This window comes from Lagopus leucura, unplaced genomic scaffold (genome assembly GCF_019238085.1).
Source record: "Lagopus leucura isolate 7727_CA_CO unplaced genomic scaffold, USGS_WTPT01 Super-Scaffold_100159, whole genome shotgun sequence".
Taxonomy (NCBI): Eukaryota; Metazoa; Chordata; class Aves; order Galliformes; family Phasianidae; genus Lagopus; species Lagopus leucura.
In genome coordinates, this window is record NW_024962335.1 from 6,724,880 (window position 1) to 6,743,760 (window position 18,881).

At 39.3% G+C, this 18,881-nt stretch overlaps 2 protein-coding genes across 3 annotated transcripts in view; one reads left to right on the forward strand and one right to left on the reverse strand.

Moving 5' to 3' along the window:
* The window catches only part of PLEKHG7 (pleckstrin homology and RhoGEF domain containing G7), a 20,156-nt gene extending 16,471 nt beyond the window's left edge, over positions 1–3,685 (forward strand). The window contains 2 exon segments of the mRNA XM_042889929.1: positions 738–835; positions 3,635–3,685. Coding sequence (XP_042745863.1) covers positions 738–835; positions 3,635–3,685 — 149 coding nt within the window.
* A 2,536-nt stretch (positions 3,686–6,221) lies between these two features.
* Positions 6,222–18,881, reverse strand: part of EEA1 (early endosome antigen 1) — a 71,080-nt gene continuing 58,420 nt past the window's right edge. For both annotated transcript variants that reach the window (XM_042889665.1, XM_042889664.1), the window contains 6 exons: positions 18,720–18,851; positions 16,675–16,860; positions 16,150–16,388; positions 14,548–14,668; positions 14,143–14,241; positions 6,222–13,080 (listed from right to left, as the gene is read on the reverse strand). In XM_042889665.1, the coding sequence (XP_042745599.1) occupies positions 12,958–13,080; positions 14,143–14,241; positions 14,548–14,668; positions 16,150–16,388; positions 16,675–16,860; positions 18,720–18,851 (900 nt within the window). In that variant the 3' untranslated portion in view covers positions 6,222–12,957. The remainder of the gene's footprint in view (positions 13,081–14,142; positions 14,242–14,547; positions 14,669–16,149; positions 16,389–16,674; positions 16,861–18,719; positions 18,852–18,881) is intronic.

Consider the following 18,881-nt stretch of genomic DNA (forward strand, 5'->3'; position numbering starts at 1 on the left):
GTCATGGTAGAAGTGAAAGGTCAGTTAGCTTATTCTCAGGAAGCTACTTGAGCAGGGCAGTGTGGGATTGAGCCCCTGTGCCAATTAAAAATCAAAACTCAGATTTTTTATCTACATACATTAGCTTGCTGAAGGTTGATTGCATTTTGGCAAGAAACATACCTCAATACAGGGATTAGAAATATATATGCAAGTTGCAATATTGTAGAGATGCAGTTTTGGCAGCAGGCAGGATAACACTAGCCCAAAGCCTGCCACATTGCATTGAAGAGACAAGAGGCACAACACTGCATTCGTGCTCTCTATGAATGCCAGGACCTTGCTCAAGAGATGCAACTTCAGATGTCTTATAGCAGGAATCCACCTCTGAAACCAGTAATATACATTCTGACTTGGAAGTCATTCTCCTTTTGTTTGACGTTTATTCTTCTCTAACATCAATTACAATTTAGTCCACTTGAATGGAAGCTTCTTTTAATGACTTAAAAGTAATTTAGCTGCACAGTGATTAAGTAATTGAAACTAAAATGAGTACAAGTAGAGTTATCTTTCTGAAATAGCAAAGCTTCCCACACAACAAAAAATTTACCCCGCAAGGGTGCATTGCCCTATTAAGAATCATAAAAGATGGCCACATATATCACATCTTCAGTCATCACCAGACAATGTGATATATATCTGGGGTGGCAGTTGCATGAGGGAATTTGTATCATTTCTTCACCTTTTTCCCCCCCCAGTTTTCAGCCTGCGAAATGCTTTCCTAATACAGCATGAAAATAGATATCGGCAGTGCATAGCGGTCTTCCTGCTACAAGCACAAACAGAGTCTGCCAAGGTAAGTAGCTCATCTTTTCTCCTCTGTAGTTACACAACTACACTTTCCCTAGAGGAGAATCACAGCTGTGACATTTGACCAAAACAAGCAAACAAACCAAAAAATGGTGTGGTGGATCACATTTTATTTGCTACAGAATTTTTACTGAACACATATCAGTTTTCTTGATTTGGTTGTTTATTTTTGGTTGTTGGTTTTGTTTTGTTTTTTAATCAGGGTTAATAGCAGGTCTTAGCTGTCTGAAAAACATAATTTCTGATTGCTAAAACAATTGCCATTCCATGCATAACAGGAAGGAAGATGGATAGACCCTCCAGAGAAACCAAAGATAAAACAACCCCCCATTCCTATCTGCAGTACCCAAATCAGATACCTCATCTACGCATAGTACACTCCTGCAATTTCAGACTGAGCAGATAGTGTGATTCATTCTAGTGTTACATAAATTTACCCCTCATCTTCACACATCACATTTCTAGTAGCAGTGCTGCTTGTAACATCTGAAATTCTGGTAAGAACCTTGCAAACCTGCGGTTTGGTTCTCTTTTGTTTAGTTGTTTTTTGCCCCGTCATTTAAAATTCATTCTCTAATACCTACACTGAAAACGTGACTACCAGTGATAGCGATTCTCCACATAAATCGCAGTAGAGAGTCATTTTCAGGGAAAAGCAATGAGTGAACTCTTTCCATCTCCAAGCCACTGGTTCATACTTGGAATAGCTATGTCCTCGAGAAGTAGTTACCTGTTACTGAAAAGTAGAGGTGATATTTTCAAGCTGCCTTCATGCCAGGTTGCAACCACCTTATCAGTGTCTTCCAGTTTTATTTTACTACCAAGAAAACCCAGCACCGAAAGGTTCCTTCCACATGAATGCAGTAATACTATAGCATTTTGCAGAATTTAGTCTCTCTGATCCCCAGGAAAGCTATACCCTATCCAACGCTGTTTTGAATAAACTACTGTATTTCAGCTCCTAAACCTTATCTCAACACAACTTACTTTTTGTAAAACAAACTTAGCTAGTTAAGACGTCCTCATGGCTTTGGCCATTACAATCTGCAAGGAGGAAGGACAATGATCTTGCTAAGACCAACTTGTGAGGGCCATCAGACCAAGAGTCTGAGGTAGATAAGCCATGTCACAAGGGAGACCACACTGAATGATGCCAAAAGTGCAACACTCCCATTGATTCACCCCAAGCAGAGGGCAGCTGCACTGCAGGCTACCTTGTGGATCCCTGTTGCTGATATAGGCCTGCCCCGGCCACCAGCTCCCCTCACCAGGTCCAGACCTTCCAGCCCAACATGCACCCCTCACTGTAGCATGACTCTGCATCAACTGCATGGGGAGCACATGCTCCAGGTTTTTGCCAAGTATGTATCAGAGATGTGGTGAACACCTTGCCCCACCTCCCTCTCAGACCCACAGTACTTGGCAGATGTAAGAAAACACAGAACTGAAGCACTGCTCACTCAGCCCATCTGTGCAGCAGCCCTGCCTTCTGCTCTCTTCTTCCTTGTCCCCACTCCCTGAGCCACAAAAAGCTGATAGTAGAAATCTCCTAAGAGACCACTCCTGGCAGACCAGAACATACTGTACACCACCTCCTCCCCGCCAGCAGTACCAGCAGAACAGAGCAACCACCCCCAGCCATTTATCCTTCAATGATGTATTTATCTCATTCAGGACAGACACACACATATAGAAACAACCTGAAGGGTCACTAACCAAAGTTATGAATCCCAGCATAGCATGAAGTATAGCAGGCTGCCTTTCCTCACATTTCTATTCCTGCATCTAAGTTCAGTGACTCGATGCACATTAAAACAGGAAGAGCAGCTGCTGACTAAGCAAAACAAAACCCCTGCAGTGGGAAATGCACAGCCAGACCTCCAGCTTGTAATGCTGCCAAACAATTTGCAATGTTTGATCACAACAGTTCTGACAGCTCAGCTTCTGTGACCCAGATCACGTGAACTACCACAGGGGAGTTCAGTATTTTAAACCCCTCTGCAGCCATCATCCACTGCCTTCAAACCTGGATGATGGAGGATCATAGAGTCACAGAACGGCCTGAGTTGAAGAGGACCATAATGATCAAGTAGTTTCAACTCCCCTACCATGAGTAGGATCACCAACCACCAGACCAGGCTGCCCAGAGCCACATCCAGCCTGGCCTTGAATGCCTCCAGGGATGGGGCATCCACAACCTCCTTGGGCAACCTGTTCCAGTGTGTCACCACCCTCTGTGTGAAAAACTTCATCCTAATATCTAACCTAAACCTCCCGTCTCAGTTTAAAACCGTTCCCCCTTGTCCTATCACTGTCCACCCTCATAAACAGGATATAGAGCTGAATGCTGTCAGCATGGTGCAGGAAGATGAAATTCACATGAGACAGACCTCAGATGGGTCAACCATTTGTGGTGTTGATAGCACTGGAGCTGTCTTAACCACCATAATATGGAGTGCAAGCTGTAGGGACAGCATTAAAAGAATAAATACTAAACAAAAAGAGGTGAAATAGCCAGCAGCAAATGTAGAAGCAGAGCATAAAAATCCCATCTTCATACCAAAAAGGAAACCTTCACTGGACATCTCAGGCCCAGCACACAGTGATGTGCTGTGGCCTTAGTAACTGGGAGGCTGGGCTCTGGGTAACTTGTGCTCACTTGGGGAATTAAAAGCCTGAGTCTGAAGAGCAGCAAATGTAACTGAAGGCTCATGGGTGCTCGTTTCTCTGAATTACTAGAATTTCTCAGATTGCCTAGGCTTACAGATTATTTTTCTTGTAACAGAAAACATGGATGTCACAGATAGAAAGAGCAATCTCCAATTACATGAAGTGATGTGAAACCAAGAAAAGCACACTCCTCTGCTCAACAGCTGAATTCTCTGAAATTTAATAATGCCAGTACAGCTCTGATAGATGCAACAGAAGGCTACTGTGGTAATAGCACCATTATTTCTTCCACAGAGCATTAACTTCCTGAAACTAACAGGCTTCTGACTCAACTAAATCAAAGTGATGAGCTTTGATCACAGGATGTAGGAATAAATTGGAGGGGGAGAATGAGCCACACAACAAATACATCACTCTCAGATGCCTCTTTGCTTCAGCTTGGGGAAGGCTCTTCCCAACAAGGTAAGTGTTAATATGACCTGTTCTTTCCTAGAAAGCAGGGCAAGGAAAACACCCATGTTGGTGAGGAGAACTTGTGCACCAGAAGTCTAAAGCTCATACAAACTATTCACAAATTTCACAGATTTCAAACTGTAGCTAACTCTCTAGCCACAGCTCCCGTACTTATTCCCTTTCTTCTGTAACACTGCACATTGACACCATGGGAGCAGATCAGTAAAAGCATGTATTGCCTTAATTCTCCATTAGTTTTTGCAAGGAGGCTGTTTAATGCTGTTTCTCTGAAAAGGTCATTCTTACATGTAACATCCAGGCATACTGCAGAAACTACAGAATGCATAAAAAGAGAGAACAAAAATGCAGTGATGTTCTATGTATAATGGGAACCTTTTTTACCTGACACTTTTTCACAATGTTATTATTAGCAGATTTGTCATTATGTATTATTTACTCTCAGCAAAACTGAATTCCAAAGGCTTTTCAACTTCTCTTTAGAAATGTGAACTTCTCATTAAACCATTCAATACATCACTGCAGTTCTGTGATCCATGAAGTGCACACTTGCTAATCACTTTTTTTTTTAAGAGATCCATGAATAGAATCACAGAACAGTTTGCATCTGCTTGCCACAACACATTCACAGGTTACAACTGAGGGTGAAGGGTGCTCTCACTAGGCTACTTTTGGCTAAGTGCCTGAAATTAGCCAGTTAAGAGAGGAAGGCAGACTCCCTAGAGCCACTCTCCATGGTCTGCCACATCTCCCACTTGCCATGCCCAAGCGGATAATCTCCCTAAACAGGGAAGTCAACTCTTAAAGAATACTTCCAGTACCAAAAATTATTTCAGGGGAACCAACTAGGGAAACTACACAGATAAGGACTAGACTGAAAAATTTAGGAGTGCCCTTCCAACTGTTTGCATTACTCATGGTTAAATCAGCATACCTCCTTATCCCTGTTCTGACATCAAGCGAAAGTCATGAGCTCAGCCACTGCCCCTCATCCAGCTCCACCCATGTGGTGGCCTGTTTTACCCACCTGAGCTTGTTCACATCTATACATACAAATTCCAGACCAGAGGTTGTATACAGACTTACCTGGTTCACCATTGTTCAGATGCAAGTACACGTTCCTGCTCCTCCCCATTATGCTCATGATAGAAGTTTCTGTCACAGCTTAATGAAAAAAGAGCAGCTATCCAGGCTTCATACCAAATGGTAAACGTGGAGGACAGGAGAGCAAAACTAAGCAAACACAGCAGATCTACTCCAGGATGTAAGCTGCAAACACTTAGCCACAGCTTGGCTTCAACAGCTGTGCTCAATCCCCACTGATCCCATACTCAAATGCACCTGGTCACACCCTCACATCCCTGCTGCCTCCCCAGAACCTCACAGTATCCTGCAGCCGGTGACATTTCCAAAGAAAGATTTTTAAGCCCAGAAAAGCCATGCCTGTCAGATAAAGCCCTGTGCTTTGTGAGCTGCTGAAGGGGGAGTTTTTGCACTTGTGTACTTTTAGCCAGAAAGGCCATTAAGGCAGGTCTGTCTAGTTTATCAGGCAACTAAGCAGTGCTGGAGATCATTTTCTACAGGTCAGCCCACCTCCAAAGGAGGACATGCTGGGGGAAGGCAGTACTTACACCCTGTGTTCAGGGAGAGAAACTTAACAGGCTCTTACATGGTCTGAGGAGAAAGATGCCCCAGAAAGCAATCAAGGCAGAAATGAACTTCCCAACTTGAACTGCCTTTCAGAGAAGACCTCTCTCAAACTTTCTATACTGTCTAAGCAGAGATCTTAGGAAGATCTGCTTCAGTTTCTAACTGTTGTATTTGTGAATGTTCCACAACTCAGTTGCCACTTCATCATGGGACTGATTGTACATACACTGATCACCTGGGTTCTCCCTCTGCTCTTCGTGCGGCTTTTGCCCAACAGCTGAACACATCCTTAATCTGAAGTCTTAGAACAAGCACCCCACCTAAGTCTTCCAGTTACATCCATTGTCAGATCACACTGAATGCCATGTCTAACCAACAAAAGCCTTGTGCAATTACTGGGAAAAGAAAAAAACGACTCAATTTAGCTTGATTACAGTCTCCTCATGAAAGTTTTTGTTGCAGTTTTTCACAAGTCTAAGAAATTTGAGTGTATAGCTTGCTTTTAAAAGTGTGGCTTCCCACCAGATATATCCCCCTTTTCCAAGCAGGTTGCTGTCTAAAGCAAATGATGGAAAGGTCTATTAGAAAGGTCTAATTTTTTCTTTTATTGTCATTCATCAATCCTGTAACAGGTTAGAAAACAAAAATTACATTTCAATAACATTTCATCATAGTTTATACAGAACTGGTTGGTTGATGCATGGTGTCATTTTCTCATCCAAATCCACAGCCACCTTTCAAACCGCAGAGTTTAGGAAATACAGTGCACGCTGGATTAAATTCTTTCACAATGTAAGGCACAACTACATGATCACAAGTAGTAAACACAAACACTGAAATAGAACTTAAGAATTAAACTTCAATGAAAAAGAAATAAAACCCAAACACACTCATGCAAAGTTGATCTACACCTACCAAGATGGTATGATCCAGTTTAAAAGAAGTGCAGTACTCTGTAAGTAAAACTGCATCATAAGGCTGTTATAATACATTACCTCTAAATACTGCGTAAGATCTTAAACTTTTTTCCATTTATATTTTATACAATTATGCAGAAAATAAGTTGTATGTGCCATATTCACATCCGCTATAATAAACTGATCATTAAAACTCAGGAAAGAGGCAAACAAGACAATGCAGTTTGTGGCACGCATCCATTACAGAAAACATTCATCAAGTTCACATCTCAAGTACTGAAGAAAAAAATACTCAATTAATGGTACATTTGGTGAATGAGGCTTTCCATAGCCAAACAACAATGCTGCACACAAAATTGTCTTTACTCAGCAGACAGTGATTATGAAAGCTTGTAGTTATGATTTGCCTCCTGTTCAGCAGCTAGAGTTTGCAAGACTAAAACTACAGAAGTTAAAAGAACACAACAGAGTTTACAGCAACTTGAAACTACTGGATACTTCCAAACACATAAAAAGAAAGACTTCGTCGTGGTTTCTTTTTAAATTATTTTTTGGTGATAAACTTTTGCAATTTTGGCATTCACTATAACTTTTACATAATGTGACAGTGAGCAAACCCCATTCAACTTACCTAATGTTTGCATCTTACGCTGAGAGGTAGTTCAAATGAAATCTTATGTAATAGGGGATGGGGGGGGTTTATGACTTTTTTTGTGATTTTTCTTCTTTTCTTACAAAAGTGACAAATCCTATACAAGCAGCATTTTGGACACATAAATATAAAAAGTTCTGGTATTTGCTAACTCAGCAAGACGTTCTCCTAAACACCCCTCTTGTACCAGGAATCAAGGCTCAGCGTGATACAACAGAGCACTTTGCCATGAAGCCAACAGCAGGAGCCTGGGCCTGCCACATCTAATAGTGAGCCCTGCTCCAAGCCCTCTTTACCCAAAAAAGGCAGAAAACGGATTTAGTTACTTAGTTAGTTTAGGTCATAGGGGGATGCAAGGTTGGAAAACATAACCACCAGGCTTCTACTTTCATCATAACACTCATCCAAGTGAGTCAGTGGGGCTTCAGTAATCTTCAATTGATCTGATACTCCTGTATCTGCTGCACAGTGAGTCCATAGTATGTGGCATGCTACAGACAAAAGGCAGAGTTTATGACACTAACTAGTACCTATTTGTTATTGTGATCACAAAACGCATCTAATGCTCTCTCTAAAGATGCAAAGCTCTTTGTTCAGTGCCCCTTAAAAATAAAAAACAAAAAGTGAAAAACTGAGTTTCTGTGGAGGGATTTCATTATCCAATTATTGCTGGTTTTGCACAGTACACCATTTACTGCTTTTCGAGAGGGGCTGTTGTTAGCCAATAATTTCAGACTTATCCTAGAAGAGACAGTGAGGTCAATACTTCATAAATGAAGAACTGAACAACTGGCAAAAACCTTGAAAATACATAAAATTCACGTATTCTCATTTTATAATCTTAAAATGAAGTTCTACAAAGACAACGTGTGCGTGACTACATGAATTTGCTTGTTACATGTGCTCTCAGATGATCTTGCTTTTGGTACACAGTAATTATGAGTGCAATTCTCCTTACATAGCAAGGGGCCAAATGTAATACAGTGAAAAGTCCAGCTGAAGATAAACCTTCTGTCCATTGATTAGAGCTAACACATGCAATGCCAACAGTGCTATTCCACTTACCCCAGATTATATTCAGTTAGACAGCAAAAGTGCATAGTGCAAATGACAGTGTTATTTCCTAGTCCCACAAGAATGTGTGTGGAAAGGTGGTATCCTGGAGGAGTAATTTATCAGTTTTAGCATTCTTAAACTACTGTGTCATCCTTCCTGGCAGAGTTTATGCTCTCTTTGAACTTCAGCTCCAGCAGTTTTCTGTCTGACACTGACTATTGGTCATAAATTTTTAAGTTTTGCAAAAAAACATTTGCTACAACTTTCCATTTAACTGGCATTTAACAATCCAGAATAATACTTGAGTTTTCCAGGTCCCCTCTTCAGGAATGTCATTTTTCTTACCTCTAGAATCTGAGGTTCAATTATTCTTGCTAATGTAATACAAACACAACAAGGTTACTTTGTTCTCCCAAATACCCTTTTTCCTCCACTAAGAAAAACTCCCTAGTGAGGATTCACAAATAATCCTGATGGTTCCAAAACCAACAAAAATATTCATTGCTCTTGTGAGCCTAGTGCTCCACACTCCACAACAACTTGGTTACTTGACACCTTTCAAAAACAGAAGAAAAAAACCTGCACTTTAAGCTAAAACACTGCTGGAAGCAGCAGCAAAATTTCCCTTCGTCTCCTCATCTGCAGACAGCAAGTTTTCCTACCGTGACTCTGTTTTATTTTCTTTGTTAAATTGTTGTAGAAAGGGGAAGGTCACTGGAGGGAAGAAATACATAGGGAGAAGAAACAAACAGTGAAGCATATCCAGCTAAGATCAAAAGCCTGCAATCGAGCCTCACAATGCAACCTGCCTCCACAGGGACTGCAGTGTAGAAATATGAAGCATGTATTGCTGACATGAGGCTGGAATAAAAACAGTATGATTTGGTATTTTAGAGGCAACAACCCCAAGGGATCATGGCTGTTTGATTAGAAAGAGATGCAGTGCCTTTAAAAAGTTAAAAGAACCTTTCCCCATCCTTAACACCACCATCCTTTATACTTTTTCAATTGTTTCCACAGACTGCCTCAGCCCATGCAGCAGCTGGTGTTTCACATTCTGCTCCCACTAAAGATTCTGAATGTCCTCTCTGAAGAGGCTTAATCCAGTTTCAGGAAAAAAAATCCCACAGCTCACTGTCACATTCCTGATGCCACAGTAATAGCTGGCAATCAAAGGCAGCTTGAGGATCCCACATACCTACTTCTGCAAGCATATATTTTACCATTTTTTCCCTCCGCATCTCGCTTCACTGTAGCCTCTCCTCAATGAATACGAGCAACGAGGTTCTTGCTAAAGGCTAAAGCAAATCACTCCATGTCCTCTGGTTCCCATGTTCAAGTTTCTTCTGCCAATTTTTTTCTGTTTTTGTAGTCAGAAAAATCAGTGCACTCAACTACTTTGTCCAGAGTCCTTTAACTCTGTGTGGTGAAACTTACCAGTCTTTTTACTAGGCTTTTTCCTATTATTTCTATTTTAAAGCAGTGCAACAATAATAACAAAAAAAGCATATTCCTACTGAAAACACATCCATCAAAGTGACAGAACCCGTGAGCAGATTTACAAATACAAAGCTTTTCAACTTCCAGTTTTCCTTATAATAATAATAATCCTCATAGGTCATTTTCCCAAGCTTGAGCACGGGTTCCAACCTGAAAGCCAGGCTGACAGCATTATATGGTCCATCAATTCATCAGTGATTACAGATCTACACTTAGCAAAAGCATAGGAGCATAAGATTTAGCATGAAGACACTAATGTACTCCAGTGAATAGCTGTAGAACTCCCAACTTTGCTGTAGATCAGTCCTAAAGCATGAAGGCTTCTGCCCCACTGTTCCTCCTGATTTTAACAATTCATTTTTCTGCAAATATGTATTTGAAAAACATTTATGTCCCCTCAAAAAGTCACTGTGTCATCAAAAAGCAACCAAAATAAAAAAGAAACAGCTGGTTTCACCTCAAAAATGGGGAGCTCCACATCAAGAGTTATCCTGTGGTCAACCAAACACACTGCTTCAGCAGCCAGCTGAGTGAGGTGACTTCAATCATCTCTACACAAAAGCATTGCAAAAGGTTAAACCAAGAACAACTCTCTACTATTTTCTCCTTACTGTAAAGCCATCTCCTTAGGTTTCAAACATCCCCATACAAAAGTAAAACATCTGAACACAAGTGAGTCTTTTAACCACTTCCTCTGCTCTCCTGAGAGATTTCCATTTTCATCTACCACATACATTTTGTCCTTCATGCAGCTGTGGAAAGCTTCGCCCTTCACTCTTAAAATCCCTTCAGTTTAATGTGCTTGCCCTTTGCCCTGAAAGCAGCACCAGGCTCCATCTGTTTCACAACCACACCTACACTAGAGCAAGACTCCAATCTCCTTAACTTTGCCAGATTTCTGAAGTCACCTGTCAGAAAAAGAAAGGCTTGAAAGCAAACGTTCTGGATTCAGTTAACAGAGTTAACTCAGTTAATAAATGAATAGAAGAAATAGAGGCAAAATTCTGCTCTTACTTTCTATTCAAACAATTCTTGTTTTGAGCAGTTGCAATAACAAGGAGATGCAGCAAGTCCAGAAGATCTGTTCATATGGAGTCACTGCAGCAACAGTTTCTTTCAAGCAAGCAACTCTCAAATTCAAACTAGAAAAGTTGGTAAGTATTTCACGTCATCGTGCTTTTATTCCAAGCCCTTTTATAGTTGCGAGAACCTGTTAAATAACTCAGCTGGCTTTTGGGAAATAATAAAACTTGTTGAGAAAGAATCTTTGAGGATGAAAATTTAGAACTAGGTAACTACATAAGAAACATAGATCACTATTGGGGAAGAGGGATTAAGAAGTCTTTTCATTTCAGAGTCAGGACTGGACATTTTTCACAAAAGTCTCTTCTTCATTCACATACAGACCTGTCAGTACATAAAAGTAAACAAACCTATCTAAAGATGGCTAACTGTGCACCACTGTAACAGAATTTGTTTCTTTACCTCGGGAGGCAAGGAGTAGAGGAACTGAGGACATATTCCTTATCTCCAAACAGCCAGCACAAATTTTTAAGACAGAATGTCTTGGGTTGTAAGGAATTTATTAGAGTACTCAAGACAAAGGGGCTCTAAGTATCACAAGAGATAACCTTAGCTCAGAAGAAATAATATTAATAGTTTTGAGGCCAAATATCAGATACTTATTTCAAAGAGAGGCACAGTTAGACACAGGCAGGAAAAAAACAAGTGTAGAGAAAAACACAAGAAGAAGATTTGGAATTTATGTGAACACATCAGGAAACCTCCGTTGCTAGTACAGAAAAGTAAAATCTGAACAAAGAAAGGGTGGTAAAACACCAGAAGAGATTGCCTAGAGAATCTGTGGCTGCCCCATCAGTGGGAATGCTCAAAGTCAGGTCAAATGGGACTTTGAGCAACCTGTCCATTGCAAGGGGGTTGGAGTAGTTATCATTAAAGGCCCCTTTCAACCCAAGCAATTCAATGAATCTATGATCTAAACCTGTATATATCTACCTGCTTATTTAGAGCTGTTTGGTTTAAAGCTAAGCCAGCACCAGGAGATTTGCATAAGCAGAATAAATCATAGAACTAGAATACAATTTAAGAACCCTCAGCAACCCGGGACAGATGGAACAATGGAAAAATGAGGTCTGCTAAGAGTACCAGGAGTTCAGCTTTTTCCACCAAAGGTGAAGGAAGAGACAGGAGAAAAGTTCAGCTTAACTGCAGCACCCTCTGAAGAGAGTTTTCCTTAGTAGGATTTCTAGTGTGGAATTTCAGGATATGCCTCAGAACCACAAGGACTTCCTGGAGCTTCTAGAGTATGGGCATGGTGACAAATGGACTACAGGCTATCTGCACTGTTTGTTTCTTAAAACATGCATATAAAGGGTTTCTGAAATATTAAAATCAATTCATCAAATATGTAAAAGTGAAATCAGTCCATGTGGGAGAGCTGCGTGTAATGTTCCTACAGTGCCCACTAAACTTGGTCTCATCATTTGTTCACGTATACACACGCAAACTATGCAGTACAGTATGCATAAAGACATTCCAGTATCCAAGTCCTGTAGTTGAGTAAGAACTCAGGTGCTGATATTACAAATTCTGAGCAGGCAAATAAAACTGAGAGTTGATTCCAGCAATTTAACCCTCACTGTGGAGTTCAAACTTTAAAGAGAAAAGTCCTAAAACCAGAAAGAAAGAAAACAAAACCACAAGGGGTTATAAAGACCATCAGATACACAATCAATGCAACAATGAGTTATGCTATTACAGCAACATTTGATACACAAAATCCTCACAAGTTTTTGCATCTTCCTTTTCCATTGAAGGAAACAAGAATAAACTGCAGTATCACATAAACACATTTTTCTTGAAAAAAAAATAAAGATAAAAAAATACATTGTTACTCCTCTGTTTAAACTTTATTTACAAATAACTGGGTATTTCTAATCTAGACATAGAAGCTCTTTCCAGGATAGACAGCAATAAGCTTGAGTGATCTGAGCCCATATCTCACAAAAAATACAATAGTTTTACTTGGTATCAATAAACATTTTAAAATATACTAAATTTTGCCAAATGTTACAATCATTGTCCAAACTGAGTAGTAGTCTGAGTGCTGAATGAAGTGCATCAACAGAAATAATAAATTTTAGTGTAACATTTCTTTGTCACTCACACCAGTTATCCTTGCAAGTCATTAAAGCAAGTATCACAGACTCGGACAGGCTTCTTAGAAGAAGGAGTTAAGGCATTCTTTGCTGAGCACTCAGCACAAAAGATATTTCCACACTGTCTACAGTGATGCTGTGAAAGAGAAAACAAACATATATTGTGAATATTGATTACAGTTCTATGGATACAGATCGTTAAGAAAGATCATTATCATGTCAACTCAACTCTCTAATGTCTCAGAAGTTTGAGTTTTTAAATAGTAGTTACACAGCACCATCTACATAGAAGAGCACAGAATAAATCCTTTCTGAAGGATATAGGAGTAAAATCATTAGAAGTGCTACTTCACTGAGTGCTGTCTATGCTAGTTTCAGAACTGAAGTGGTTGCAACTAATTATCCTTATTAATTTCTCCTCTTTAACTTTTTTTGGTTGCATAAAACATGTTCTTCCTTCCTGTTTTCACATTAGGGATGTACCCTTGAATAAAACAACCCCGCAGCCTTTGTTCAAAGACTACCCAAAAGACATGACAACACATAACACAGGACAGGGAGAACCACCTAACAAGAAGACAGGAAGCACTGCAAAATAAACCTCATGAATATCCCTCAATTACTTCACTGCCAAGTCACTTGATGGAGGAATATAATGATAATCTCTGGACGAAAAGTAGACCCTGACAATGAAGGGGTGCTAACACCTTACCTGACTACAGCTGTTTCACAGACCTAGAGCACAGACAGTTGTTTGTTCTGTGTCTAGCTAGTGCTTACAAAAGATACAGTCACAAAGCTCATGTTAACGTCTCATATTTTCACACATATCCAGTTTCAACAAATTCACCTTACTTTTTCCACTTGTAAATCTAGTCCAGAATATAAGAAAGTTTATAGTCCAGGTTATAAGAAAGTTTACTGTAACTACTCGCATAACAGTACAATTTTGCTTGCTTGGGGCCTGAAACTTTTAACGCTGTTTATAAATAAATGTTTTTAAAATGGCAAGCATGAATACAGTAAGCCCCACAAACATTACCTTTAGTATTTGAGGCATCAGAAGCCTCTGTATTCCGTGACATCTCAAATATCACAACACTTTTAAAGCCATTTTCTAAAGTGTATCACATGTAAAATACCTTGAAAGCAACAGAAAAAAGAAAATCCTCACAGAAACATAGGAAAACACTCTTACCCTTCTCACTGTCACTGAAAAGCCTTTCCCACAGGCCATACAATTCTGTACCTCGTTGTCTTCTGCCCATTTCCTGTTGAGAGCTTGGGTGTGTTTGATCTATTTAAATTTACAAAAATAATAAAAATCAAAATGCATATCTAATGCCTCCTAATTTGCTCAATTTCACTGCACGCACTATGCAGTAAAAACACCAGTTCTGACTTAACAATGACAGCTCATGCTTTCTCCAAAATAAAACTTTGAGCAGAGTTAACCTACAGAAAGCAGTATTGTTCTTGTGCACCACAGGAACACCTTAATCACTGTGGAAAGGTAACCCACCATGAATGTGACACAACCTTTGTTTCTCACAAGCCCCACAGACAGAACCCACAGGTTTAATTGCTTAAAATCAAATTATACCTGTAATGACTGGTTTTCTCGGCCTAGTTCCTGCATTGCAGCAGTAGTGTTGTCCAGCTTTTTCTTCATTTCTACAAGTTTGGATTGAAGCTTTTCAATTTCTCCCTCACTTTTTATACACCTAAGAATAAACAGTGAGTAGTCAATTCAAAGCATATGAGGAGATGTACTCTGCCTCCTGTAAGCAGGTTCTCGTGATTGAGAAGAGTAGTTAGTCTTGTAAAATCCATCTGAAAATATACTTGCTGTGAAAAGTTCTTGGATGCCTTGGCTGGAAAAAATATTCTGTTGCAACAACCAATTTCAGATTATCTGGCATTGTTCCCAGATATCTGGGGCTTATAAATACCTGAGGCTATTCCCAGCACCACAGACAGTACTGAATGCAGCCCATCAATCAGTATCCTCCGATAAACATCGCTGTGCTACAGGACACTCTCACAAAGCATCTGTAGTAGATCAGCTCAAATAACAGAGGAGAAAAGTAACCTTTTCTTTTAGTAAGGCCACTTCCTATCAGCTAAAATGCACCTAACTGTTGAAAGCTGTATTTTAAAACGTGTTTTGTTATTAAGCTGTAAAATGGTAACTGGATGAGCTCAGCATACTGTGAACTGTCAAAGAAAAAGAATCTGATTTGAACCGATTCCATTTTTTTCCCCAAAGCTTACTGCTCAAAAGCCAATCAACAAGCTTGACAGGAGAGAGAAAAGTTTTCCATTCTGCCTTCACCAAACATCTCAGGAAATAGATGGAAAAGTTTTACAGTCTTGCAGATGTTGCAACCCTTGTAATCTCTGCTTTCAGATAACTCCTGCTGCCTTGCAGGCCTCCTGCTGTCTGAAGGAAAGCAGATCTGCTTGCATAGTTCTTAATAAATGCACGAAAGAAATCAAAAAATAAGTGGAGAAATGAAGATTTTAGTTTTTCAGGAGTAGGTAATGACTAGTGTTAATCCTAGAAAGTCTGTCTAAGCCAATTACATGTTCAGTCTTCTGACACGAGTAGTAGACAAACCTAGAAATGTAAGCATATTCTGTGTTATAGGAGGTTCTAAGGAGCTGGGTCTAGCTGTCAAGATTACTAGTGCATTACTACTATTACTAGTGCATCTGTTCTGATTCATTCAAAACAGAGGAGCCTCAGAGTGATGGAGAAGGGAAGGATTCTTATTTAAGAGAGGCTTGTTCTTGCCAGCCTTTGTGAGGGTCACGCAACAGTTGAGATAAGAAGCCACAACCTACACACCTCAAAGTTCAGAGGCACCCAATAGATTTAGAAGGGTCCTGAGGATTGGCATAAATCTTTAAGCACAGGCACAAATATGGTACTCTGGTGAAGTAAGGATATGATAAGCCTGCTTGATTTCCTGCAATATAATCACTCTGTCAAACACAGAGAGTACAGTTTTTTCACAATGCTTGCTGTGCTTTGGCAGGAACAATAAAAGGCTTCACTCTCAAAAGCCACAGCCAACAGCCCAGGTACGAGCAACAACCATGGATTTAAATGCAGAATCCTGAATCAACTGAAAGAAGCTTTGGTGTAAGGCTAACCATTTCCTAAATTACACTTCCACATCGTCATGACCCCATTCCTTACCTCTCTAGCAATGCTCTTCTCTCATCCTGATTATTCTGCACAGTTGCTTCCAAGACAGCAATGTCCCCACGTAAATCATCTGTCTGTTTCTCCAGTTCGCTAACTCGTCTCTGACTGCTTTGCCACTCTTTCTTCATGGTAGCCAGGTTTTCATTCAGAGCTGTGACCTGCATGGTCAGCTTGGTCTCCTTCTCCTCATGTTTCCGGTTTTCTTCTTCTTTCTCTTTCACCTCTGAATGCTAAATAAGGCACAAAAAACATGAAAAACAACCTTCCAAGCATTTTTCCATATTCCATACATTTAATTGAGGCAAAAAAAATGTTTACCATACTAGAATTGTTACTTTTATCCAATGAAACTTATTAAAAGATTGTCTCTTACTGAATTTTCCCACACTATTAAATGCTTCAAAGATCTCTGATCTTGTCATTTAAAATTAGCGTTACAACTCTCTGCTTCCTCTCAGCTCCGAAACAATCCAAAGGCACGTTCACAAAACAGTCTTACAGTCTCTCCATACTAACCAGTTTGGCTTCAATTTCAGCACATTCTTTCTTCAGTTCCTCTTCTCTCTTTTTCAGCTGATCTTTGACAGCTTGTTGGTTTTTCTTCTCCTGTTCCAGAGTTGAATTCATATTATCTATCTTGCCCTGAAGCTCTAATTTCTGTTGAATCAGTAGCTGTTTCGCATCCTTGAGATTCGCCACCTCCTGTCAGGATGAAGAATATAAAGTTAGAGAGGCAACATTTGAAATGCTGTTTACTTAAATTCAAAAGCAGTAACTGTTTTCCAGTAAGAGCACAGCAGTATTTTTTCATCTTATCACTGGAAAAAAGGATGGTTTTATGGCACAAGTGTCAGTGATTGTGTCAGTTTTTGATGTCCATGGTCAAAGATTTTAAGCTTAGACATACATTAATAACACTCAATTATTTTAAATGAATTTAGTGTATTTTTTTTTTTCTACTAGAATAGCAGAAGCTGTGTTGGATTATTTTCTAAAATTCATTGAAAAGAAATGCCCTTTGTCATTTTCCAGAGTCAGTTGTAAAATTTACTTCACATTGTTCCTTGGTTGCACTGATCACCTTAAAAATGTAAGAATGACAAGGTAAAAACCCAACATCAATGGAAAACAGCTGGTTTGTCTTCATCTTAAACGTGTAAACATATTCACTAAGTTTTAAGCAAGCATAATGATACATCTGGTTCTAAACATTAGTTTGTTTCTCTGTATTAAAAAATAAATAAATCCTGAAGTAGAATACATAGTTGAATTTATAGGAATCCTTTTCCTTAAAATTGCACAGCCAAGCACGCAGATAGTAATAGCTTAATAGAGACTGTCAGCTTTATTATGGAAATAAATCAAAATTTCCACCACAAGTTAAAATCAATCCAAAGACAGCAAGAAAATATAACCTGAGGACAAGTGGATGTCCTATAAAAAGTACATCTATACATTCCCTGGCAAGAGATGGAAAATAGAGTAAGGGACTATAAGAAACAATTTCTGTTTTAGTCTGACTCCTAGAACACAGATCAAGAGATAAACATGAAGCTGACAGTGGTGTACACAATTATGTATAAGTTTTCTCTTTTAAAGCAGATTTCATGAAGTGATGACAATTACAATAAGCATTCTCCAAACCCAAGAAATTGCTGGGCATAGACTGCTTGACAGTAACAAATCACAGACTTCTATCTCAACTGAAAAGACCACTTTTTAAACACTAGAGAACAAAAGAACATCTGAAATTTAACTTCATTTCATGAAGTTAATTTTCATGAAATTTAACCACATTACTTCCGTTATATTAGTATACAGGTGGAGTCCCTATCCTTGTGCAGCAACTTAAATGCTGTATGCTTAACAGATGTCAATATAATTACTTACAGTATCACATGGAAACTACACCTTTTAGGAGTTTCATTTCTAAAGAGACTAACGTGTAGAACGTAGCAATAAGTCAGCTTTTCTCATGACTAAAAATTATTTATTTGATATCTCCAGGTTTTTACCCTTTAAACTGCTCATTTGATTGTCCTGATTTTGGAAATGAGTTAGCCTTTAATGAGGCTCCTGACATTGTTTTTTCTTCCATAGTATGACTCTTCAAGAAAATTTAAAAACCACATCACATCAAGGGAGCTGGAAGCACTACCACACATACTTGAGAAGTATTAGATGTGCCTAGAATATCTGGGAAAATTTATATTCATTATACTTTTTGGACATCTTTTCTGCGCTTCAACATTGTCAAGCAAGGATATTCACAATGAACCCACAGTGAACTGGAAAAAAAGGCAAGATGTGCACATTCTGCCCATTCCTGAAACTAACACAAGTTTCGTGTCTACCTGGCCAAGAACAGCAGGCACCAGTGCTCCTGGATTACCACTAATCAAGTCTGCATTGCTCAGGAACCTCAGTGAAATCTTTGCTTTGGTTCCCTTACCTGCAATCTTACCATCTTTGTAAAGCCATTCCAGATAACATCTACTGAGTAGGCACATATTTCTTATCAGATAACCAACCATATGAAGACTCAGTTTGTCTCAGTATACCTTCTCAAATTCTTGCTTGCAGATTCTAAGCTCTTCGCTCAGCTTGGCACTTTCTTTTTCAAGTCTATTCCTTATTTCTTGGAGCTCTGTTGTTTTACATTTTTCATTAGCTAAGTCTTTTTCTTTCAAAATCTTGAAGAGAAATAATAAATACATAAAAAA